The sequence below is a fragment of the Zootoca vivipara genome, chromosome 13 (assembly GCF_963506605.1).
Source record: "Zootoca vivipara chromosome 13, rZooViv1.1, whole genome shotgun sequence".
In the NCBI taxonomy this organism is placed as follows: domain Eukaryota; kingdom Metazoa; phylum Chordata; class Lepidosauria; order Squamata; family Lacertidae; genus Zootoca; species Zootoca vivipara.
The window spans coordinates 27,855,595-27,880,820 of NC_083288.1; the positions used below are offsets into that span (position 1 = coordinate 27,855,595).

General features: G+C 42.2%; 3 protein-coding genes across 3 annotated transcripts; 1 reads left to right on the forward strand and 2 right to left on the reverse strand.

The window, feature by feature from the left end:
* Window positions 1–316: 316 nt before the first annotated feature.
* Window positions 317–2,775, reverse strand: LOC118094156 (olfactory receptor 10A2-like). The gene is made up of 2 exons (XM_060282126.1): window positions 2,762–2,775; window positions 317–1,331 (listed from the first exon to the last, which is right to left on the reverse strand). The coding sequence occupies exons 1-2, from the start codon at window positions 2,773–2,775 to the stop codon at window positions 317–319; spliced, it is 1,029 nt and encodes a 342-aa protein (XP_060138109.1).
* A 2,814-nt stretch (window positions 2,776–5,589) lies between these two features.
* LOC118094158 (olfactory receptor 10A7-like) lies at window positions 5,590–6,543 on the reverse strand. The gene has a single exon (XM_035134209.2). The coding sequence runs from the start codon at window positions 6,541–6,543 to the stop codon at window positions 5,590–5,592; it is 954 nt and encodes a 317-aa protein (XP_034990100.2).
* Window positions 6,544–7,002: 459 nt separating this feature from the next.
* On the forward strand, window positions 7,003–20,944 carry LOC118094521 (olfactory receptor 10A2-like). Its single transcript, XM_035135033.2, has 2 exons — window positions 7,003–7,122; window positions 19,928–20,944. Exons 1-2 carry the CDS (start codon window positions 7,003–7,005, stop codon window positions 20,942–20,944), a joined length of 1,137 nt encoding a protein of 378 aa, XP_034990924.2.
* The last annotated feature ends 4,282 nt before the right edge of the window (window positions 20,945–25,226 follow it).

A 25,226-nucleotide genomic window follows, 5' to 3' on the forward strand; every position in this document is an offset into this window, starting at 1 on the left:
ATCCTCTACGCTCGCAGATATATCTTTTGGGGAATTTCTGGTGATTTCACTAGGAGGGAACCACAACCTTACCTCACACAAATTTATTTATGATAAATTATCCCACTGTTAGATAGATAAAAGCAAGGTTAGATGACTTAAATTCCCATTTATATCAAGGATCATATATTAAAGCATAATTAACTTAATCCCATTAATTTTAATGGGGACCACATTTCAACTAAATCATTCTGGATCCAAGCTAATGCTTCCAGAAATTAGCAGGTACAAGTCCCTACCTATTTTGGAACTCTCACAATATGTCAATCCATTTTTATCACCCAAAGCGTCTTCTAGCCCAGATTCTTCTAAAAGCATGTTTTACCTCTTTATTCCTCAAGCTGTATATGAGTGGGTTCAACATGGGACCGATAACAGTATAGAAAAGTGAGAGAAATTTGTCAGTGTTTGGTGAGTAAGTGGAATTGGGCTTCAAATATGTAATACAAGCAGAACCATAGAACAAGGTCACCACAATGAGGTGTGAAGAGCAGGTGGAGAAGGTCTTCTTCCGACCCTCAGAGGACGAGATCTTCAAAATAGTGGTTATAATGCCAGCATAAGACATCAAGATCAGGATAAAAGGCAAAGTCCCAAAAATCATAGTTGCCACAAAGACTGCAATTTCAACCCCTGAAGTGTCCCCACAAGCCAATTTCAGCAAAGGTGGGATGTCGCAAAAGAAGTGGTTGATCACATTGGAGCTACAGTAGGAGAGAGTAAATATCATGCTGGTGTGACCAAAGGCCATCAGAAACCCACTTAACCAAGACGCAACAGCTAAAGTAAAATAAACTTTTTGGCTCATCAGGATGGGATAGTGCAAGGGCTTACAAATGGCAATATATCGATCATAGGCCATTGAGGCAAAGAGGAAACATTCTGTCCCACCAAGGAAGAATACAAAGTAGGTCTGCAGAGCACATCCAATGAAGGAGATGGATTTATTTCCAGAAAGGAGGTTTGCCAGCATCTTGGGGACGTTGACTGTTGTGTAACAGATCTCCAGAAAAGACAGGTTTCTTAGGAAGAAATACATGGGAGTGTGGAGGGCAGGGTCAGCCAACGTCAGGAGAATGATGAGGAGGTTTCCTGCCAGAGTGATGATATAGAGTGCCAGGAAAGTGAAGAATAATGTACTTTGCAGGTTAGGGTCATCAGAAAGACCCAGGAGGATGAACTGTGCTGGTGCTGTACTGTTTTGTAGAATGTCTTCTTTTCTGTTCTGCATCCTGAAAAGAGAACATAAAGAACTGATGAATTTAGGATCTGATTGTTTGGCTATACGCAATCTTTTTGTATAGATTATATGTGGAACTCTGTTCAAGGACTGCCTAGATGATCAGGGAATGATCCAAAGGCACATACTGCAGGGTTTAACTTCATTGGAATCATTAGGATTTAGAAGTGTTCTTATAATAAAAATTCTAAATTCTACCTATAGCTTCTGTGTCTTCTTCACATGGAGAGGTATTGTTTTAATAATCATTAAAGAGATTTCTCTGAAATTTCCTTCTGTATAATCATCATTTTTAAATTAAACATAGCAAGTGCTAACTTTTGGTAGGATTGGTCCTAATTAACACTATTAAAAGTCATCAAACTTGAAAAATAATCTTTGTCTAATAAATAATTTAGTATCATTCATGAGAAGGAATGTGCAAAGTGTGTTCCTTCATAGTGAAACATGATGAAGGCTTCAAAAGAAAATAATATGGTACTCACTGAAGTCCTGGAAGGTTACACTCAGCTCTCGGTTCCTGATGCTCTTGTTGCACTAGAGATTCCTCAGCCACAGTTAGAGAAGGTTGTGATCTTAGGCTGCCTTCAGTGTATTTGCCTCTTCACCATGCTTTATTCTGCCAGATTCTTCCCTCTGGGAGCTGTGCTCAAAGACAGATCACAATGAATAACTGACTGAGCAGGCAGATGCATTAATGTAGCTATTCAGTTATCCACTGTGATACTTCTTTTAAAATAACTTTAAAGCCCTTCATCCTTTGTTCTATGTGGCATATGGCTGTGCAGACTTAGAATTATAGGATTGTAGAGTCGGAAGGGACGTAAGGGTCATCTAGTCCAGCCCCCTGCATGGGGTGTATGGAGTGTTTGGGGAGGGGGTAGTACCTCTGTTGGTACACACCTGATTAATCTGGGGTAGTTTGTTCCCTCTTGGTCCCCATCCTGCACTCAGATGTTACCTGTGGTTCCTAGAAGCTGTCTTCTGGGACATCTCCTGCTGCTAAACTGGTGCCAAATGTATTGCTGTTTTCCTCCCAACCACATGAGCGAGGTTGAGAAAGGGGCCTTGTCATCTGGGCAGCCCAGAACACACTGCTCAGGCTTGTGCCCAGGGGAAGTCACTTCACTTCTGCCAATTCAATAGTTTCTGTATCTCCTGAGGCAGACTGAAGCCACCAAATATAATGAGAAAATACTTTCTTGACCACGTTGTATAACCAGGCCCGGCTCGTCGTAGACCCCCGGTGGCGCAGTGCACCATGGCGTGGGGCTGGTAAGCTGGGCACCGGCCTGGGAAGGAGGGCGCCGTGCGGCGAAGCCGCACGGAAACCAATTGCGCCCTGCGAGGGCGGGGCGAGCGGCGGAGTGATCTCCGCCCCTCAACACCAGGGCGCGTGATCTGCTCAAGACGGCCCTGTGTATAACCTCCTGTAATGTTCAGTAAATAGCTGGTGTTGTCTATGGGTTTGTCTACACTTACCTTTCCCCCAACATTTCCCAGACACAGGTCTGAGATTTTAATCTCTGCGTCCTTGTGGGTATTTCCCCCCCCCCTACACCAGAACTTTCACCACGAAAACCCACACTTCCCAGCACAATCAGAGCAAATATCAATTTGAGTTTTCTGAGATTTAAAAATTGATACAATTCAACTTTGAAGAGTGGGCTTTCACGAGGAAGCTCTGGGGAAGGTAATGTGGAAGCATTCAGAAAGGAAGCTTTAAACTTCCAACCGTGTCTGGAAAGCGTGGAGAAAGGATAATTGTGGATTGCCACAAACTTTGTAAAAAGAAATCAGTATGAATGCTCAATAAATGGGATCCTCCTAAATTGAGGGTTCTGGTTGCACTCAGGCCCCTTAAGCCACCCCCACAGGGTGAGTTGTTACTAGGTGTGGCCCAAGCCTTGTCAGTTGGACCCTGGGATTGTGCCTGGCTGTTTGGGCCAATTGGGACAGGTGGCGTGATCCTAGGTTCCTACAAATGTTGCCTAACCTTCCCGCAAACTTTGTACAAAGAAATCAATTTGAATGCTCAATAACAGGACATCTCGAACTGATGTTACTAGCAAGCTGGACCACTAAAATCCTTACTTTTCCCCCCAAGAGGGAGATATGTTTGATGATATAGATAGATAGATAGATAGATAGATAGATAGATAGATAGATAGATGATAGATAGATAGATATAGATATTCTACATTGGCCATTATAAGTCTTTGAAAGGAGTCTTGGTTTCACCAATAAAAGTTGTAGTTACCACCATTTGGCATAAAAAGGCAAAGTTGGTAAAGGGTACAGTGGAAGGAGTGGGGAGAAATTTTGTTCTTTTGCTCCCTTCCTTCCACCGCTGTCAGTCTGTGTGTAGGTCAGTTATGCCAGAACTAGCAAGTAAGTTGCCCTTCCCCCACCTGCTTAACATGCTCTGCCCCCAAATGGGTGATTTCAGAGGATCCTAGTCAGGTAACGAGGAGGGGAGACACAGAGAGCACCTAGCCTTCTTGGATCTTCTCTGAGCCTAATGTAGCTTTTCCTTCTTTGGGAGACCCCAATCTTAACACATGCAGCATTGCTCCAAAATGTTGTAGACACGTAAATGAAAAATTCCCTTTGGGTCAGCAGAAATACGCATGATAACTCACATAGTCATTCTTACGAAGTTTATTAAGAGCTAAGCAGAAAGTAAGAGGCCAAAAGGAAGCCAGAAAGTTGTTTCAACAAAATAAAAAAAATAAAAAAATCAGCCCACAGGTTATCCCATGCCTGCCTATGTATCAGTATCATAGAAATGTAGAGTTGAAAAGGACCCTGGGGGTCAACAGGTTAAACCTCATGCAGTAGCTACCTTACTGCAGCTACTTACATTCAGCCTTTGGGTCTCATTCTGTGCAAGGAAGCAGCATTGATTGCAGACCCTCCAAAATATCTTCAATGAAAAGAGGGACATCCTATACTATTATTTATTATTATTATTATTTATTAGTGTTGCTATTGTTGCTGCTACTACTGCTGCTGCTGCTGCTATCATTATAATTCTCCTGCCCATCTGACTTGGTTGCCCCAGTCACTCTGGCTGGCTTCCAACATACCGGTATATAAAAACTGAATATATATATATATATATTTTAAAAAACTTCCTTATACAGGGCAAACTTCAAATGTCTTCTAAAGGCTGTATTGTTATTTATCTCCTTGGCTCGGGGGTTGCCTAACTCCATACCTCCAACATTTCTCCAAAGAAAATAGGGACAGCCTAAGGAAAAGCAGGACATTCCGGGATCAAATCAGAAACTGATACAGTTTCTGTAAATCCAGGAGTATCCCTGCAAAAAAGGGAAACCTGGGGGGGGGGTCTGTGATGGTCAGGTAAGATGAGGGATGTTGAGATGCAATCGGCTATATGGCAACAGTTCACTTTCAAGAGGTTTGAAACAGGTAGGTCATTATTGATATCTGGCATTGTCTAGCCAATCACAGGGCATTCAGTAGCCAGGAACAGAAGCATACTAGGAGAAGCCCAAAGGGAGGGAATTGTTGAATTGTGATTTCATTTGAAAAAAAATGTGGGCAGTATCCCTGCATGTAATCCTTTCCTGTCATTTAAAATGTAGTGCAACATGGTGGTAAAGCAATTAGAACACCACAGTTACAGAATGCTGCATCTATTGCAGTGCAAAAGGGATGTCAGAAATAGGGACAGAAGCACTAGCATCATAACCGTAAAAACACATACAATAAACCCTACATCTGAATGCAGCTTGGCAGAAGTTCCCCAGAGTTTCAGGAAAAAACCTTTCCCATCCCTGCCTGGACTGAACATGGGACCTTTTGCATACAAAGCATGCGATCTACGCTTGGGCTTCGATGGTAATGGATGAAGGGACAGAAAACTTTCATGTTAAGTTATATTAGGTTCCAAGCTTAATTGAGGATGATTCCCACTTCCCCCAATAGTTTTCCATCCATTACCCAATACAAATTGTTTAGGAGGAATCCTCAAAGCTCACAGAGATATCTTTTGGGGGGAATTTATGGTGATTTCATTAGGAGGGAATCACAATCTTTCCCCACACAAATTTATTTACTATAAATTATCCCACTGTTTAAGTCGATACAAGCAAGGTTAGATGACTTAAATTCCCATTTAAATCAAGGATCATATATTGAAGCATAATTAACTTAATCCCATTAATTTTAAGGGGACCACATTTCAACTAAATCATTCTGGATCCAACCTAATGCTTCCAGAAATTAGCAGGTACAAGTCCCTACCTATTTTGGAACTCCCACAATATGTCAATCCATTTTTATCACCCAAAGCGTCTTCTAGCCCAGATTCTTCTAAAGGCATGTTTTACCTCTTTATTCCTCAAGCTGTATATGAGGGGGTTCAAAATGGGACCAATAACAGTATAGAAAAGTGAGAGAAATTTGTCAGTGTTTGGTGAATAAGTGGAATTGGGCTTCAAATATGTAATACAAGCAGAACCATAGAACAAGGTCACCACAATGAGGTGTGAAGAGCAGGTGGAGAAGGTCTTCTTCCGACCCTCAGAGGATGAGATCCTCAAAATAGTGGTAATAATGCCGACGTAAGACATCAATATCAGGATAAAAGGCAAGGTCACAAAAATCATAGCCACCACAAAGACTGCAATTTCAACCCTTGAGGTGTCCCCACAAGCCAATTTCAGCAAAGCAGGGATGTCACAAAAGAAGTGGTTGATCACATTGGAACCACAGTAGGAGAGAGTAAATATCATGCTGGTGTGACCAAAGGACATCAGAAATCCACTTAGCCAAGATGCCACAGCTAAAGTAAAATAAACTTTTTGGCTCATCAGGACGGGGTAGTGCAAGGGCTTGCAAATGGCAACATATCGATCATAAGCCATTGAGGCCAAGAGGAAACATTCTGATCCACCAAGGAAGAATACAAAGTAGGTCTGCAGAGCACATCCAATGAAGGAGATGGATTTATTTCCAGAAAGGAGGTTTGCCAGCATCTTAGGAACGTTGACCGATGTGTAGCAGATCTCCAGAATAGACAGGTTTCTTAGGAAGAAATACATGGGAGTGTGGAGGGCAGGGTCTGCCAACGTCAGGAGAATGATGAGAAGGTTTCCTGCCAGAGTGATGATATAGAGTGCCAGGAACGTGAAGAATAATGCACTTTGCAGGTTGGGATCATCAGAAAGACCCAGGAGGATGAATTGTGCTGGTGCTGTACTGTTTTGTATAATGTGTTCTTTCCTGTTCTGCATCCTGGAAAGAGAGCATACAGAACTGATGAATTTTGGATATGATTGTTTGGGTATACACAATCTTTTTATATAGATTACTGCATGGAACTCTTTTTCAAGAACTGCCAGGCTGATCAGGAAACGATCCAAAGGCACCTACAGCAATATTTAACTTCATTGGAATCAGCAGGATTTAGAAGGGATCTTATAATAAAAATTCTAAATTCTACCTATAGCTTCTGTGTCCTGTTCATATGGGGAGGTATTGTTTTAATAATCATTAAAGAGATTTCTCGGAGATTTCTATCTATATAATCCTCATTTCCTTCATTAAAGATAGCAAGAGCTAACCTTTGGTAGGATTGGTCCTAATTAACACTATTAAAAGGCATCAACCTTGAAAAACAATCTTTGTCCAAAAAATAATTTAGTATCATTCATGAGAAGGAATGTACAAAGTGTGTTCCTTCAGAGTGAAAGATGCCAAAGGCTTCAAAGGAAAATAATATGGTACTTACTGAAGCCCTGGAAGGTTACACTCAGCTCTCTGTTCCTGATGCTCTTGTTGCACTAGAGATTTCCCAGCCACAGTTACAGAAGGTAGTGATGTTAGGCTGCCTTCAGTATATTTGCCTCTTCACCATGCTTTATTCTGCCAGATTCTTCCCTCTGGGAGCTGTGCTCAAAGACAGATCACAATGAATAACTGAGTGAGCAGGCAGATACATTAATGTAGGAATTCAGTTATCCACTGTGATACTTCTTTTGAAATAACTTTAAAGCCCTTCATCCTTTTTTCTATGGGGCATAAGATTGTGCAGACATAGAATAATAGGATTGTAGAGTTGGAAGGGACCCAAGGGTATTTAGTTCAACCCCTTGCATGGGGTGTATGGGGTGGAGAGGGGTAGTACCTCTGTTGGTACAACACCTTATTCTTCTGGGGTAGTTTGTTCCCCTTTGGTCCTCATCCTGCACTCAGATGTTACCTGTGGTTCCTAGAAGCTGTCTTCTAGGACAACTCCTGCTGCTAAGCTGGTGCCAAATGTACTGCCACTTTCCTCCCAACCACATGAGCGAGGTTGAGAAAGGGGCCTTGTCATCTGGGCAGCCCAGAACACACTGCGCAGGCTTGTGCCAAGGGCAGGTCACTTCAATTCTGCCAGTTCAATGGTTTCATTATCTCCTGAGGCAGACTAAAGCCACCAAATAAAATGAGAAAATACTTTCTTGACCACGTTGTATAACCTCCTGCAAATAGCTGGTGTTGTCAATGGGTTTATCTACACTTACCTTTTCCCCAACATTTTCCAAGCACAGGTCCGAAATTCAAATCTCTGTGTCCTTGTGGGTATCTTTCCCCTCCCCCCCCACACACCCCAGAGCTTTCACCACGAAAACCCACACTTCCTAGCAGAATCAGAGCAAGTGTCAATTTGAGTTTTGTGAGGCTTGAAAATCGCTACAATTCAACTTTGAAGAGTGGGCTTTCACGAGGAAGCTCTGGGGAAGGTAATGTGGAAGCTTTCTGAAAGGAAGCTTTCAACTTCCAACCATGTCTGGAAAGTGTGGAGAAAGGATAAGTGTGGATGACGCCCAACCTTGCAACAAACTTTGTAAAAAGAAATCAATATGAATGCTCAATAAATGGGATCCTCCTAAATTCTGGTTCTGGTTGCACTCAGGCCCCTTAAGCCACCCCCACAGGGTGAGTTGTTACTAGGTGTGGCCCAAGCCTTGTCAGTTGGACCCTGGGATTGTGCCTGGCTGTTTGGGCCAATTGGGACAGGTGGCGTGATCCTAGGTTCCTACAAATGTTGCCTAACCTTCCCACAAACTTTGTACAAATAAATCAGTTAGAATGCTCAATAAACAGGTCAACTGATGTTACTAGCCAGCTGGACCACTAAAGTCATTACTGTTTCCCCCAAGAGGGAGATATGTTTGATGATAGATGATAGAGATAGATGATAGATAGACAGACAGACAGACAGACAGATAGATAGATTAGATAGATAGGCAGGCAGGCAGGCAGGCAGACAGACAGACAGACAGATATATATTCTACATGGGCCATTATAAGACTTTGAAAGGAGGCTTGGTTTCACCAATAAAAGTTGTAGTTCCCACCATTTGGCATAAAAGGAGAAGTTGGTAAAAAAAACTTCCTTATACAGGGCAACCTTCAAATGTCTTCTAAAGACTGCATTGTTACTTATCTCCTTGGCTCAGGGGTTGTCTAACTCCATACCTCCAACATTTCTCCAAAGAAAATCGAGACAGCCTAAGGAAAAGCAGGACATTCCGGGATCAAATCAGAAACTGAAACAGTTTCTGTAAATCCAGGACTATCCCTGCAAAAAAGGGAAACTTGGGGGGTCTGTGATGGTCAGGTAAGATGAGGGATGCTGAGATGCAATTGGCTATATGGCAACAGTTCACTTTCAAGAGGTTTTATCCAGGTAGGTCTTTATTGATATCTGGCATTGTCTAGCCAATCACAGGGAATTCAGTAGCCAGGGACAGAAGCATACTAGGAGAAGCCCAAAGGGGAATTGTTGAATTGTGATTTCATTTGAAAAAATGTGGGCAGTATTCCTGCATATAATCCTTTCCTGTCATTTAAAATGTAGAGCAACATGGTGGTAAACCAATTAGAATCTGATCAGAAACTGATACAGTTTCTGTAAATCCAGGACTATCCCTGCAAAAATGGAAACCTGGAGGGGGGGGGGGTCTGTGATGGTCAATTAAGATGAGGGATGTTGAAATGCAATGCGTTATATGGCAACAGTTCACTTGCAAGAGGTTTAATCCAGGTAGGTCTTTATTGATATCTGGCATTGTCCAGACTATCACAAGGCAGTCAGTAGCCAGGAACATAGAATCATAGAGTTGGAAGAGACCACAAGGCCCATTCAGTCGAACAGAAGCGTACTAGAAGTCCAAAGGGAGGGAATTGTTGAATTGTGATTTCATTTGAAAAAATGTGGGCAGTATCCCTGCATATAATCCTTTCCTGTCATTTAAAATGTAGAGCAACATGGTGGTAAACCAATTAGAACACCACAGCTATAGAATGCTGCATCTATTGCAGTGCAAAAGGGATGTCAGAAATAGGGACAGAAGCACTAGCATCATAACCGTAAAAACACATGCAATAAACCCTACATTTGAATGCAGCTTAGCAGAAGTTCCCCAAAGTTTCAGGAAAAAAGCTTTCCCATCCCTGCCTGGACTGAACATGGGACCTTTTGCATACAAAGAATTGAATCTGCGCTTGGGCTCTGATGGTAATGGATGAAGGGACAGGAAACTTTCTGTCAGAGAATGACCTTCATGTTAAGTTATATTAGCTTCCAAGCTTAATTGAGGATGAATCCCACTTCCCCCAATATTTTTCCATCCATTACCCAATACAAATTGTTTAGGAGGAATCCTCAAAGCTCACAGAGATATCTTTTGTGGGGAATTTTCCTGCCAGAGTGATGATATAGAGTGCCAGGAAAGTGGAGAATAATGCACTTTGCAGGTTAGGATCATCAGAAAGACCCAAGAGAATGAATTGTGCTGGTGCTGTACTGTTTTGTAGAATGTGTTCTTTTCTGTTCTGCATCCTGAAAAGAGAACATACAGAACTGATGAATTTAGGATATGATGGCTTGGCTATACACAATTTTTTTATATAGATGATATGTGGAACTCTGTTCAAGAACTGCCAGGTTGATCAGGGAACGATCCAAAGGCACATACTGCAGGGTTTAACTTCATTGGAATCATTAGGATTTAGAAGTGTTCTTATAATAAAAATTCTAAATTCTACCTATAGCTTCTGCGTCTTGTTCATATTGGGAGGTATTTTATTAATAATCATTAAAGAGATTTCTTTGAATTTTCTTTATGTATAATCATCTTTTTTTATTAAACATAGCAAGTGCTAACCTTGATAGGATTGTTCCTAAATAACATTACTAGAAGGCCTCATACTTGAAAAATATGCTTTGTTCAAGAAATAATTTACTGTAGTATCTATCATTCATCAGAAGGAATGTACAAAGTGTGTTCCTTCAGAGTGAAACATGCCAAAGGCTTTTAAAAAATAATAATATGGTACTTACTGAAGCCCTGGAAGGTTACACTCAACTCTCTGTTCCTGATGCTCTTGTTGCACTAGAGATTTCTCAGCCACAGTTATAGAAGGTTGTGATCTTAGGCTGCTTTCAGTGTACCTGCCTCTTCACCATGTTTTATTCTGCCGGATTCTTCCCTCTGGGAGTTGTGCTCAAAGACAGATTACAATGAATAACTGACTGAGCAGGCAGATGCATTAATGTAGCTATTGAGTTATCCACTTTAAAGCCATTCATCCTTTGTTCTATGTGACATATGGCCGTGCAGACTTCAGAATTATAGGATTTTAGAGTTGGAAGGGACGTAAGGGTCATCTAATCCAACCCCCCGCATGGGGTATATGGGGTGTTTGTGGAATGGTAGTACCTCTGTTGGTACACACGTGATTCTTTTCTGTTCTTCATCCTCAAAAAAGAACACACATGATCATGAATTTAGGATATAATTGGTTCTACAAAATCTTTTTATATAGTGTATAGGTGGAACTCTCTTATAAGAGTGCCTAGCAGATCAGGGAAGTATCCAAAGTCAAATAGCATACTGTAGTTCAAAAACAGAAGTTACTCAGGTCTTGTTCTAGCTTTGCCTTCATATGTACCTTCTATGGATTATATTTAAGCTTTCATGAACTATTTGAAGAATGAGTGGAATATAAGTAGATGAAATGTTTTTAACTACTGATATCTTGTGTAAATTTTATATTATAAATCTAGCTACTGCACATCAGTTTTAAGCCCTATTGTTTTCAATGCTAGAATAGAATATTCAACTGAAATCAATTGGATTTAGAAGTGATCTTAGAATAAATATTCTAAACTATGCCTATAGCTCCCATGTCTTCTTAATATGGGAAAGTTTTATTTTAATCATGATTAAACGATTTCACTGAAAATGCCATTCATATAAACATCATTTTCTTTAATAAAAATTGCATCAAACATGAAAAATAATCATTGTCCAAGAAATAATTTAGTATCACTCATGAGAAGGAGTGTACCAGGAGTGAAACATGCCAAAACCTTCAAAAGAAAATAATCTCGTACTCACGGAATACCTGGAAGGTCACACCCAGCTCTATGCTCTTGACTCACCAGTGGCACTAGTGATTTTTACAGCCACAGTGATAGAAGGCAATGTATTTGCCTCTTCACCAGCCACAATGGCCATTTTTTATTCGCCCATATTCTTCCCTCTGGGAGCTGTGCTCCAAAACAGATCACAATGAATGATGGCTGGAATGGCCACATTCATTATGAATGTTATTCAGGTATCAATTGTGACAGTTCTTTTAAAATCCTTTGCTTGAAGGGACGTACGACTGTATGGACATGCACAGGTCTCTTGACACATTTGCTAGTTTGCTGCATGTCACCACTTTAGTGCATGGTTTTTTTGCTTCCTTTATCCTCCTACCTGAACGTGAGCCTTTTTGATCTCAAGGGAATTTACTTCTGAGTAGAAATGCACTGGAATGCACTGTTAGTGTTTCTCTCCCCCCCCCCTTTTGCTTAGTATTGACTTATAATATTTGCTTTTAATTTTCGCCTACCAGTTTGAGTGATCCATACAAACAAAATGGAAACCAGCAACAGCAATTGGATGTGAACCCAGCATAGCTGCCAAGTTATCCCTTTTTTACAGGGATTTTCCCTTATGCTGAATAGGCTTCCTCGCGAGAAAAGGGAAAACTTGGCAGCTATGGAACCCAGCCCATTGTTAGGGGTGTTTCTTTCCTGATATCACATAGCAATATTTTGTTTTTCTTATTTCCAGCTCCTTTGTCTATTTCCACCAAACTCAAAGGAAATTTTCTTCTAATGTGTCTAAACCATTTTGGAGTCATGCTATGTGTGTTTAAATTGGGGGGTGGTGAATAAAAGAAAGCCACATTGGACTCAGAGTACATCCAGGAAGGTAAGGTCTTCCCTTCTCATTACCTGCCTTGGGTAGGTACCTATCTGGGGGAAATGACCCCTATCTGGGGGCAGAGGGTGCTAAGCAGGTGTGGTGGCAGCTTACCTGATAGCTCTGGCCTGACTGGGCTATCCAGACTGGCAGTTGTGGAAGGAACAGAATTTTAAGTTCTTCCCTGTTTCCATTGTACTTCTTACTGACTTATATATCACATTGGGCCAACATTGATTTTCACGAATGACTTAGACCCTTTCTTGGTGAAACCAAGCCTGGTCTAAGTCATTCTTGAAAATCACCCCCTGTTGCTCTTTATAATGACCAATGTAGTCATTACACACACACACACACACACACACACACACACACACACACACACAATCTCCCAGACACATGGAGATTATAAGAAATCTTTTGAAATAACAAAGTAAGGATTCAGGTGGCTCAGCTTGCTTGTAAGGTCACTTCTAGATGACCTGTTTATGGAGCATTCATCCTGACTTCTTTGTACAAAATTTATGGCCAGGTTAGGCAACATCAGCTATTTATTGAGTATTCATTCTGGACTGCTATAGACATTGCCCATGCTTGCACCCTGGGGTTGTCACTTAGGTGCTGCCAGGGATATCAACTTGAAAAAAATATGGGGGGGCAGGTAAATCCTGCCCCACATCATTGATCACATGGCATGGCACACACACACCATTTGAATGGCAATGCCTATCAACATTTTTTTTTGGGGGGGGCCTCAAATATTTTGTTGGGGAGGCTGAAGGGACCTCGACCCCTATGAGCTGGCTGCTGAAATTTGGAACCCGAAGTCCACCAGTCCCTGGGGCAATCCAGGGCTGCCTTGATTGGCTTTCCCAGATTGTCCTGATTCAGTTCAGGATTGTGGGTCTGTGCGGGCTGTATGCACAGACCTAATGAATAGTTGCTGATGTTTCTAAAGGGAGAGGAAAACTTTACAGGCAATTTAATATATCATGTATTTTTTTAATTTAATTTATTTATTTAATAAAAGTTATACATCGCTCGATTGTAAAGACAAACTTCAAAGTCATTAACAAAGATAATAAAACTATCAGGAAAAACAGTTAATATCAACTATTGAAAATATTCAAAAAATGAAATCAGCAGTAAACTAAGAACAGATAAGACATACATCAACACCCTAGATCAGGGGTGTCAAACTCAAATTCATCGGGGGCCGCATCAGCAGTTTGGTCACCCTCAAAGGGCCGGTAGTATCTGTAGGACTATGTGTCCACTCTTGATTATCATAAATTATTGTCACTACATTCAATTATTACTGTTTTTTGTAATAATGTAAGTAATAACTAACATAGTCAGAATAATGGCAAGTAGATATTCAAATGTACAATTATTGTACAATTTATTGAAAAATGATTTTTGGTAACTGCACTGGGTGGTGGAGGCTCGCTAGGGTTTCATGCAGGAGCTTTGCAGAGCTACTGGTACCTGGAGATGCTGGGGTCCTTCTGCATGCAGGTCAGGTGTTCTGCCAGTGAGCCACCACCCTTCACCAAAGGGACTGGCTGAGGTTGACTCACTGGAGCTGCTCTCCTGGTTCCAGGGTTTAAGGGCCAGAAGTATAAAGCAGCATCCTACCGTGTTTTCCCTTTTTTAAGACACCGTCTTATAACTTTTTTTCCTCAAAAAAACACAGGGTGGCTTATTCTCGGTGGGTGTCTTTTTATTATTATTACTGCAAGTGGTTCCAGCAGCACGCACAGAGGTTCATCTGGACCTGAGTCTTTTTTTCTTCTTTTTGGTACCAGGTGAAAACGTTGTATAACCCCAGACTTTTTAGATGTGGTTTTATGACCATGTTACTGCTGATTTTTTTTTACAAAAAAATACGTTCTCCTTTAAAGTTGGTTTGAATGAGGCTCGGGGTGCTCTGCGTGCGCTGCTGGGTGTCGACCCAAGCCCCTGGGAGCCGGCAGGAGGAGGAGGAGGCTTGCTGGGTCGTCACCCAGCAGCGCGCACAGAGCACCCCGAGCCTCCGCCAGCCAGCAGCAGCAACGCTCCCAGAGACTCGGGGTGCTCCGCGCGCGCTGCTGTGTGACGACCCAGCAAGCCTCCTCCTCCTCCTGCCAGCTCCCAGAGGCTTGGGACGGCACCCAGCAGCACGCACAGAGCGCCCCGAAGCCTCTGGAAGCCGGCAGGAGGAGGAGGAGGCGGCTTGCCGGGTCGTCACCCAGCAGCGCACACAGAGCGCCCCGAAGCCTCTGGAAGCACTGCTGCGTCGCTGAGGCTCGGGACTCTCCGTGCGGCGCTGCTGGCGCTGACCTGGCAAGCTGCCTCCTCCTTCTCCTGCTGTGGCTCGGGGTGCTCCACGCAGCGCTGCTCCAGCCGCCTTTCTACCCCCCCCCAGGCCCCAGCTGTTTGTCGGCGCTTTGTCGGCGCGGCGCTTCAGCAGCAAGGTCCCGCTGCTGGGTCCCGCTGGCTGGGGCACTCGGCGGGCCACATGACGAGGTCTGGCGGGCCGGATTTGGCCCCCGGGCCTTGTGTTTGACACCCGTGCCCTAGATGTTTGGGTAGGTTTGTCTAAACGAAAATGTTTCTTAGCAGGCACAAAATAGATTACAGTGAAGGTGCCCGCCTGATGTCAACAGGCAGGAAGTTCCAAAGTGTTGGTGCTGCCACACTAAAATATCAATTTTGATCTTTTATTTAGGCCCTTTTGTTTCTTTTGTGGCATGATAGCTGCTTCTGTGTAGGCCAGCTCCAACTGCAACTGCATGTTTCTGTCATGTAATTCTACTCAATATCGATCCAGAGTAGATTCCAATGTATAGTTAGCAGAGTAACAACTTAAACATGTTGCAGGGTTCCCCAAAAATAGACAAGAGGCAATTGCAGAGCTTTACTGCTACTGAAGGCAAATGAGCATAATTGTCACAAATCCAATACATAAGAAATCCAGCTGCAGGAGACTTAACCTAAATTTACAATAACTTATAAGTGTAAACCTTAACACTAAGCATACTATGTATAGAACACCACACCAGAAGCAAAAGAGATAGAAAGAGAAAGTGAAACCCAGGCTCCTTCAGGCCTTAGTTGTACAGTCAACATGACCTTGAAAGAACCAGTTCAAACCAGCTGTACTCAGCTTCTCTGAAGGAATAACCCAAATATCATGAAGTTTCTTTCACACAGAGAAGCTTCCAGAACCCTCTTGAATTAATTAGAATAGGAGAGATCTCTACACATCAGATCAATATTTTCTGCACTAAGAAATGCAGTCTCAACCTAGTGCAGGGGTGAGGAGTCTGTTGTCCTTTGGATGTTGTTGGACTGCAGCTCCCATCGTTCCTAACCACTGAGGCCAACAGCAACCAGAGGACAAAAGATACCTTACCCCTGCTCTGGCATCACCAATTTCTGAAGGGATATTCTTGGATCACAAGAATAACCTAGAGATTTGGCCCTTAAGAGTTGTGTAGCCATTTCCAAAAAGATTGGTTGTCTAATTAGTCAGACACCAAAATGAATGTTTCCTATGCCTACAAACTGTCTGCTTTTGGGTAACAAACTTCTCAGGGCATGTTTCCTTTGTCTGTTCCTCAGGCTGTAGATAACAGGATCGAACATGGCTGGAGCCACAGTATAGGTGAGGGAGAGAAACTTGTCTGTAGGAGCTGAATAACTAGAACTTGGCCTCAAGTATGTGAACACAGCTGTGCCAAAGAAGAGGATGTGAGGAAGGAAGGATAATTTCCAATATATACTCCCCTAACATTTAATCACATCCCAACAAATTGGCCCTTAGGTTCCCTCCTTTTCCCACCTACTCCACACTACTGGGACTATTTTGATTGATAACTTAAGGAGTGTGACTGACTCCTACCCAGGTGCAGAGGAAGACAAGGTGGGTGCGATGGGTGCAGCCCAGCCCGGGTGCCATCCCTGAGGGGGGTAGACATCACCGCCCTGCCCCTCGGGACACTCGCGGTGGGCGGCACACACCTCCAGGACACTCTCCGTGGGCGGCGCCCCCTGGGATGCTTGACCCGCCCCCCGGGACATTTGCCCTGGCCCCCTGGGACACTCACCCCCTGGGATGTTTGCCCCCCCCATGGGTGGCTAGCTCCGCCTCTGCCTAGGTGAGGAAGTGAAAAGTAAAATTGTAGCTATATTAGGATATTATTGGGTTTAGGACACCTTTTAGGAATATGTCAGAACTTTATGGTGAATGATGGACAGTGGGTTCTGGGTGTACATGTTGGGTTTTTCATTCAAGGCTCCCATCATAGCTGCCAAGTCTCCCGTATTCTCCGGGAAACCCCCGTTTTTCCAGCTGTCCCCAGCCGAAAAAACGGATTTTTTTGTTTCCCCCCGGTTTATTCTGGCACGGTGGCAATTTTGGAACTGGGCGGAGCATGCTCAGAAGCGACTTTTGATGCTGCTCTGCCCAGTTCCAAAATGGCTGCAGCGCGACTTCTGGTGTGGCGGCCATTTTGGAACTGGGCAGAGAAGCATCAAAAGTCGCTTCTGAGCATGCTCCGCCCAGTTCCAAAATGGCGGCAGTGCTACTTCCGGTCTGGTACTTCCAGTCCGATCCCTTATTTTTCCAGCAGGAACTTGGCAGGTATGGCTCCCATAAGCAAGGAGGGGGTCATTTCCTCTCCATCCTTTGCTGCATGCACAGGGGCCTGGAGGGATGTTTCTCTGCCAGAGTTAAATTATATCCTCCCCTCTCTATACTTTCTGAATTTGGTTAATTTATTGGCACTTCATCAATTTTTGTTATATTTCAAAAAAATATAACCTTCATCCCAAAGTTTGGTCCCATGAGTCATCTTTATGGCTTTCCAGTTGTTATGCACATTAAGTGCTCAAATTATATTCCCCTTATGAGAACCTAGCATCTGTTAAGAAACAGATATAGAAACATTTCCTCCCAACATAAATGGTAAGTGGAAAATAGGATTTTTAAAAAGAGCACGTGCTACTTCTGCTTCTCCCCTAATAGCTTTGTATGACATAATCCCCAGAGTTGCAGAAAACCATGCAAAGGGAAATGAAAAATAACTTTGGGGAATATTCCTTACCTCCAAGGCCACAGTGAAGAGTCAAAACTCATCAAGCCCAGATCGTCTTAACTTCAGTTCAGTAAATGATTTGGGAGCAGGTGAGATTTTCACTTTAAGTTGACACTCTTCTTCAGTTTCCTCCTTTTTGGTATGAGTATAATCATATATTATGTCATTCTGTTTGTGCAGCACTGTTGTAAACCATTTGCAATATCACTAGAGTTCTAACATGTGCTCATTCTACTATATTTGACAACTAGAAAGATTACGATGTATTCAAAACTATTTTGAATAGAGGCAGACCAAAGGTCAATCTAATGGCTGGAAGTCTCAAGCCGAAGTTTTTTCTAGTATCACAATTCTTACAGTCTTTTAGTGATAGTTAAAACTGAGGCAGGGGTGTGTTGTTGTTGTTGTTGTTGCTGCTGCTGCTGTTCTGCAAATTTGCAGTGTTGATTTTTACTCATTCCCCTCTTGCTCTTTAATATTAATGAGAAGCAATCCCACCTCTACATCATTATATGCATATTTAGACATATATATCTTTATGCATATTATGTAAATCCTATACAATGTAGATATGCACTTCATAATGCATAAAACTGTATGCATATATGGATGTATTAATATATGCATAAATATATGCATAATATATATATATAAGTATTAATATATGTATGTATGCATTAGTATAAAATTATGCTGCAGAAATATAGTACAGTGTGGGGCTTGCTTGCTATATATTATACATATAATATACATATGTGGGTAATTTTTACAAACAATCAGACTATTGTGATTCTAATTGCTAGCATCCCCCCCCCCCCAGTAATCTTCAGCACATGGTGCAGATTTATCCAGTTTAATAATTCCACTGTGAGAAAGAAGGCTGGGGGCAGGGGGAATCCAAAAGAGTAGAAAGAAAATATAGATTGCCTTGTTACAGTGCGTCACTAGGGTGGGTGCAGGTGGGCAGAAGCAGGGGTATCCCTTTGCGAGGGAGAAATTTAGAGAGCAAACGTAATGCTGGAAGATGAGAATTTACCCTCTGCTGATTCATTATTTTACCACTGTAGCTCTCTGCCCCAATGTAATTTGACAGGGTAAACATATATATATGGAGTTTTGTGTGTATTGTCACTGGGTGTTTGGGTCTGCAGTAAAAAAAGAAATGGGAGGGGGGGTTAAGCACTCCCTACTTCATGCCCCTTTCCAATGAAAACCACAAATTCACCCTCCCCTAAATCATTTGTTCCCTTAAAAAAGAAAAGAAAGAAAAGAAAAGATTCATAGTTGTCTGAGCTGAAGTAAATCAGTTTGAATATAATGTGTGATGTCTATGATGGCTTATCACCACTTGATGATGCACTCATTGTGTATGCATGAACCAGCCCATAACTGGGAGAGAAAACAAAGGGAAAGGGAAATGTTCTGTTTTCATCTTTAGCTAAGCAAGTAAATAAATAGAAAACAAAGTTCTCTGGATCCAACTCACTATTTTCAAATTCCATTTTTCTTCTTCTTGATTTAGCGTATTTTCCCCTTTCTGTTATTTTATGTGTCATTTAACATTCTGCTATCCTTTTTTCCTGCATATTTTTTATCTTTATATTATTGTCCTCGGAATCCATGCCTTTCTTTTTCAATCTGCATGATGGAAGAGGGCAGGGGAAGCCTCCCAAGAGGAGGCAACCAGCAAACAACAATGTATCAACCGAGTGGAAGGAAGGGAAACTATCTTAAACAGGAAATGATTGTTGAGAACCACACTGCTGTGGTTCTATAACTGTGGCTGAGAAACCTCTAGTGCAACAAGAGCATCAGGAACAGAGAGTTGAGTGTGACCTTCCAGGGCTTCAGTAAGTACCATATTATTTTCTTTTGAAGCCTTTGGCATGTTTCACTCTGAAGGAAAACACTTTGTACATTCCTTCTGATGAATGATAGATACTACAGTAAATTATTTCTTGAACAAAGAATATTTTTCAAGTATGATGCCTTCTAATAATGTTATTTAGGAACAATCCTATCAAGGTTAGCACTTGCTATGTTTAATAAAAAAAGATGATTATACAGAAAGAAAATTCAAAGAAATCTCTTTAATGATTATTAATAAAATACCTCCCCATATGAACAAGACGCAGAAGCTATAGGTAGAATTTAGAATTTTTATTATAAGAACACTTCTAAATCCTAATGATTCCAATGAAGTTAAACCCTGAAGTATGTGCCTTTGGATCGTTCCCTGATCAACCTAGCAGTTCTTGAACAGAGTTCCACATATAATCTATATAAAGAGATTGTGTATAGCCAAGCCATCATATCCTAAATTCATCAGTTCTTTATGTTCTCTTTTCAGGATGCAGAACAGAAAAGAACACATTCTACAAAACAGTACAGCACCAGCACAGTTCATCCTCCTGGGTCTTTCTGATGACCCCAACCTGCAAAGTACATTATTCTTCACTTTCCTGGCACTCTATATCATCACTCTGGCAGGAAACCTTCTCATCATTCTCCTGACGTTGGCGGACCCTGCCCTCCACACCCCCATGTATTTCTTCCTAAGAAACCTGTCTTTTCTGGAGATCTGCTACACATCGGTCATCGTTCCTAAGATGCTGGCAAATCTCCTTTCTGGAAATAAATCCATCTCCTTCATTGGATGTGCTCTGCAGACCTACTTTGATTTCTTCCTTGGTGGATCAGAATGTTTCCTCTTTGCCTCAATGGCCTATGATCGATATGTTGCCATTTGTAAGCCCTTGCACTACCCCGTCCTGATGAGCCAAAAAGTTTATTTTACTTTAGCTGTGGCGTCTTGGCTAAGTGGATTTCTGATGTCCTTTGGTCACACCAGCATGATATTTACTCTCTCCTACTGTGGTTCCAATGTGATCAACCACTTCTTTTGTGACATCCCTGCTTTGCTGAAATTGGCTTGTGGGGACACCTCAAGGGTTGAAATTGCAGTCTTTGTGGCGGCTATGATTTTTGTGTCTTTGCCTTTTATCCTGATCTTGATGTCTTATGCTGGCATTATTACCACTATTTTGAAGATCTCATCCTCTGAGGGTCGGAAGAAGACCTTCTCCACCTGCTCTTCACACCTCATTGTAGTGACCTTGTTCTATGGTTCTGCTTGTATTACATATTTGAAGCCCAATTCAACTTACTCACCAAACACTGACAAATTTCTCTCACTTTTCTATACTGTTATTGGTCCCATGTTGAACCCCCTCATATACAGCTTGAGGAATAAAGAGGTAAAACATGCATTTAGAAGAATCTGGGCTAGAAGACCCTTTGGGTGATAAAAATGGATTGACATATTGTGGGAGTTCCAAAAGAGGTAGGGACTTGTACCTGCTAATTTCTGGAAGCATTTGGTTGGATCCAGAATGATTTACTTGAACTATGGTTCCCTTAAAATTAATGGGATTAATTTAATATGCTTCAATATATGATCCTTGATTTAAATGGGAATTTAAGTCATCTAACCTTGCTTGTATCGACTTGAACAGTGGGATAATTTATAGTAAATAAATTTGTGTGGGGAAAGATTGTGATTCCCTCCTAATGAAATCACTAGAAATTCCCCACAAAAGATATCTCTGTGAGCTTTGAGGATTCCTCCTAAACAATTTGCATTGGGTAATGGATGGAAAAATATTGGGGGAAGTGGGAATCATCCTCAATTAAGCTTGGAAGCTAATATAACTTAACATGAAGGTCATTCTCTTACAGAAAGTTTCCTGTCCCTTCATCCATTACCATTGGAGCCCAAGCGTAGATTCCATGCTTTGTATGCAAAAGGTCCCATGTTCAGTCCAGGCAGGGATGGGAAAGGTTTTTTCCTGAAACTCGGGGGAACTTCTGCCAAGCTGCATTCAGATGTAGGGTTTATTGTATGTGTTTTTACGGTTATGATGCTAGTGCTTCTGTCCCTATTGCTGACATCCCTTTTGCACTGCAATAGATGCAGCATTCTATAACTGTGGTGTTCTAATTGCTTTACCACCATGTTGCTCTACATTTTAAATGACAGGAAAGGATTATATGCAGGTATACTGCCCACATTTTTTCAAATGAAATCACAATTCAACAATTCCCTCCCTTTGGACTTCTAGTACGCTTCTGTTGGACTGAATGGCCCTTGTGGTCTCTTCCAACTCTATGATTCTATGTTCCTGGCTACTGACTGCCTTGTGATAGTCTGGACAATGCCAGATATCAATAAAGACCTACCTGGATTAAACCTCTTGCAAGTGAACTGTTGCCATATAACCCATTGCATCTCAACATCCCTTAACTGACGATCACAGAGCCCCCCCCCCCTACAGGTTTCCCTTTTTGCAGGGATAGTCCTGGATTTACAGAAACTGTATCAGTTTCTGATTTGATCCTGGAATGTCCTGCTTTTCCTTAGGCTGTCCCTATTTTCTTTGGAGAAATGTTGGAGGTATGGAGTTAGACAACCCCCCAAGCCAAGGAGATAAGTAACAATGCAGCCTTTAGAAGACATTTGAAGGTTGCCCTGTATAAGGAATATTTTTTTTAAAAAAAATTGTTCAATTTTTATTTACCGGTATGTTGGAAGCCAGCCAGAGTGACTGGGGCAACCAAGTCAGATGGGCAGGGGATTGATAATGATAGCAACAAAAACAACAACACTAATTAATAATAGTAAATAATAGAATAGGATGTCCCTCTTTTCATTGAAGAAATTCTGGAGGGTCTGCAATCAATGCTGCTACTTTGTACAGAATGAGACCCAAACACTGTATGTACGTAGCTGCAGTAACATAGCTACTGCATGAGGTTTAACCAGTTGACCCTCAGAGTCCCTTCCAACTAGACAATTCTATGATACTGATACATAAGCAGGCATGGAATAACCTATTGACTTTTTTTAAAAAAAAATATTTTGTTGAAACAACTTTCTGCCTTCCTTTTCTTGTCTTATTTTCTGCTTAGCTCTTAATAAACTTCGTAAGAATAACTGTGTGAGTTGCCATGCGTATTTCTGTGGACCCAATGGGAATTTTACACTTATGTGTCTACAACGTTTTGGAGCAATGGGGTCTACCAAAGAAGGAAAGCTACATTGGGCTCAGAGAAGATCCAGGAAGGCTAGGTGCTCTCTGTGTCTTCCCTCCTCATAACCTGACTCGGATCCTCTGAAATCACCCATTTGGGGGGAGAACATGTTAAGCAGGTGGAGGAGGGGCAACTTACTTGCTAGTTCTGGCATAACTGACCTACACTCAGATTGACAGCGGTGGAAGGAAGGGAACAAAAGTTCTCCCCACTCCTTCCACTGTACCTTTTACCAGCTTTGCCTTTTATGCCAGCGTTTCTCAACTAGTTTCTCACTAGTGTGCCGCGAGACGCTGGCTGGTGTGCTGCGACATGTGGCGATGAGAAGGGCGATTTGCATTGTCACGTGCCTTGCGGCCGCCAATAACCATCACTAACCCGCCGGAAAGCAATATTTCTCCTCCTCTTTCCCAAAGCTCAGTGCAAACGACTGGAGGGTGGTTTTAGAGTCTAGGGAGGCCCCCTAGGGAGGCGCGCTCCAGATCCGCCGGCCCCCCTTAAGCCGCATCGAGGTTGCTCCGCCTCCCCTGCCTCCTTTGCCCGTCCTTCGCCATGGCTGCGCAGCGGACGCTGGGCTTCGCGGTCCGGAATTACTCGCAAGCAGCAGCCAAGGTAACCTTTCGCCTTTGAGCCGCCCCGCAGCTCCCCTGCGCGCCCTTCAGTCCAGAGCCTTGCCTGGACTGTACCACTTCGGGCCGCGGGAGAGGAGAATTGGGGGTCTGAAGGCTTCTCCCCTCCCATGGGGCGGCGGGAGGGAGATTAATTTCCTCCTTCCTACTTAATAGGGGGCCTATACGTATTCAAATAAAATAAAATGCCTAGGGGGGAAATAGCAAGACAGGGAGATAGCTGGCTGAACTATTGTAATTTTTTTGGGGGGGGGAGGTAAAGCTTAAAAAAATATTCATAATGTATATAAAACAGAACAGTTATGACAGCTGATGGAAATTAAACGATGAAAAACAAAACTATAAAATAGGCACGAAGTACAGTTGCACATGGGTTAAAAGAACGAAGTCCAAGTAAAGATTAGTTAGCATTATTTGCTCATCGGGTCCAGTTCCTGATCCGCCAAGCTTGTGAGGAGGGTTGTCTTTCAAATGCCAATTCATATAAAACAGCGTTTCTCAGTGCAAATGACTGGAGGGTGGTTTTAGACAAACTTAAAGAAGCTGGCTGGATGAGCTCAACCTGAAACTTGCTGAGCAAAGGATTGTGCTGGCAGAGAAATCAGTGGCTTGTGAAGCCTTATTACAGGAGATTGCAACCAACACAGCAATTGGCAAGTGTTTCTTACAGTCATAATTATATAGTCAATATAGGGCGGCACAGAGTTAAATTTTTTAACTTTTTAAATCGTGGTGTGCCTCGTGATTTTTTTCATGGAACAAGTGTGCCGTGGCCCCAAAAAGGTTGAGAAACACTGTTTTATGCCAAATGGTGGTAATTACAACTTTTATTGGTGAAACCAAGCCTCCTTTCAAAGTCTTATAATGGCCCATGTAGAATATCTATCTTTCTGCCTGCCTGCCTGCCTGCCTGCCTATCTATCTATCTATCTATCTATCTATCTATCTATCATCTATCATCTATCTATCATCTATCTATCATCTATCTATCATCTATCTATCATCTATCTCTATCATCTATCATCAAACATATCTCCCTCTTGGGGGAAACAGTAATGACTTTAGTGGTCCAGCTGGCTAGTAACATCAGTTGACCTGTTTGCGTAACAAGGCCCCCAAGAAATCCCAATAACTCACAACTCACACAATATTTTAGGTTTGGTTTTTGGGCATTATTTTTGGCCACAACTTTATTTAAAATACAATTTAATTCTGAGTGTTGGCTTAGGCTTTGGTTAATCCTTCTGTCCACTCTAAGGGACAGGACCAATTCCATCTGACCAATGGGTCAGGACCATACCATCTGCCCCGCTGGGCAGGACCAATTCCATCTGACCAATTGGGTCAGGACCAGCTCCGACTTACCTAGTGGTTGGTAAGTCAAGTAAACAATTGTGAATAAGGCGAAATTTGCCAGGGGCCTTCTTCGGTACAATACCGAGGGGAGAGAGGTGCAGGTTGTGGAAAGGAGGGGCCTCAAACGGGCAAGCAATGCGTTGCAGCGAAATCTATTTATCAATTTTTCTCCTAACCACACCGCTCAACTCCCTCACTGACTTCAGTTTCCTCCTTTTTGGTATGAGTATAATCAGATATTATGTCATTCTGTTTGTGCAGCACTGTTGTAAACCATTTGCAATATCACTGGAGTTCTAACATGTGCTCATTCTACTATATTTGACAACTAGAAAGATTATGATGTATTCAAAACTATTTTGAATAGAGGCAGACCAAAGGTCAATCTAATGGCTGGAAGTCTCAAGCCGAAGTTTTTTCTAGTACCACAATTCTTACAGTCTTTTAGTGATAGTTAAAACTGAGGCAGGGGTGTGTTGTTGTTGTTGTTGTTGCTGCTGCTGCTGTTTTG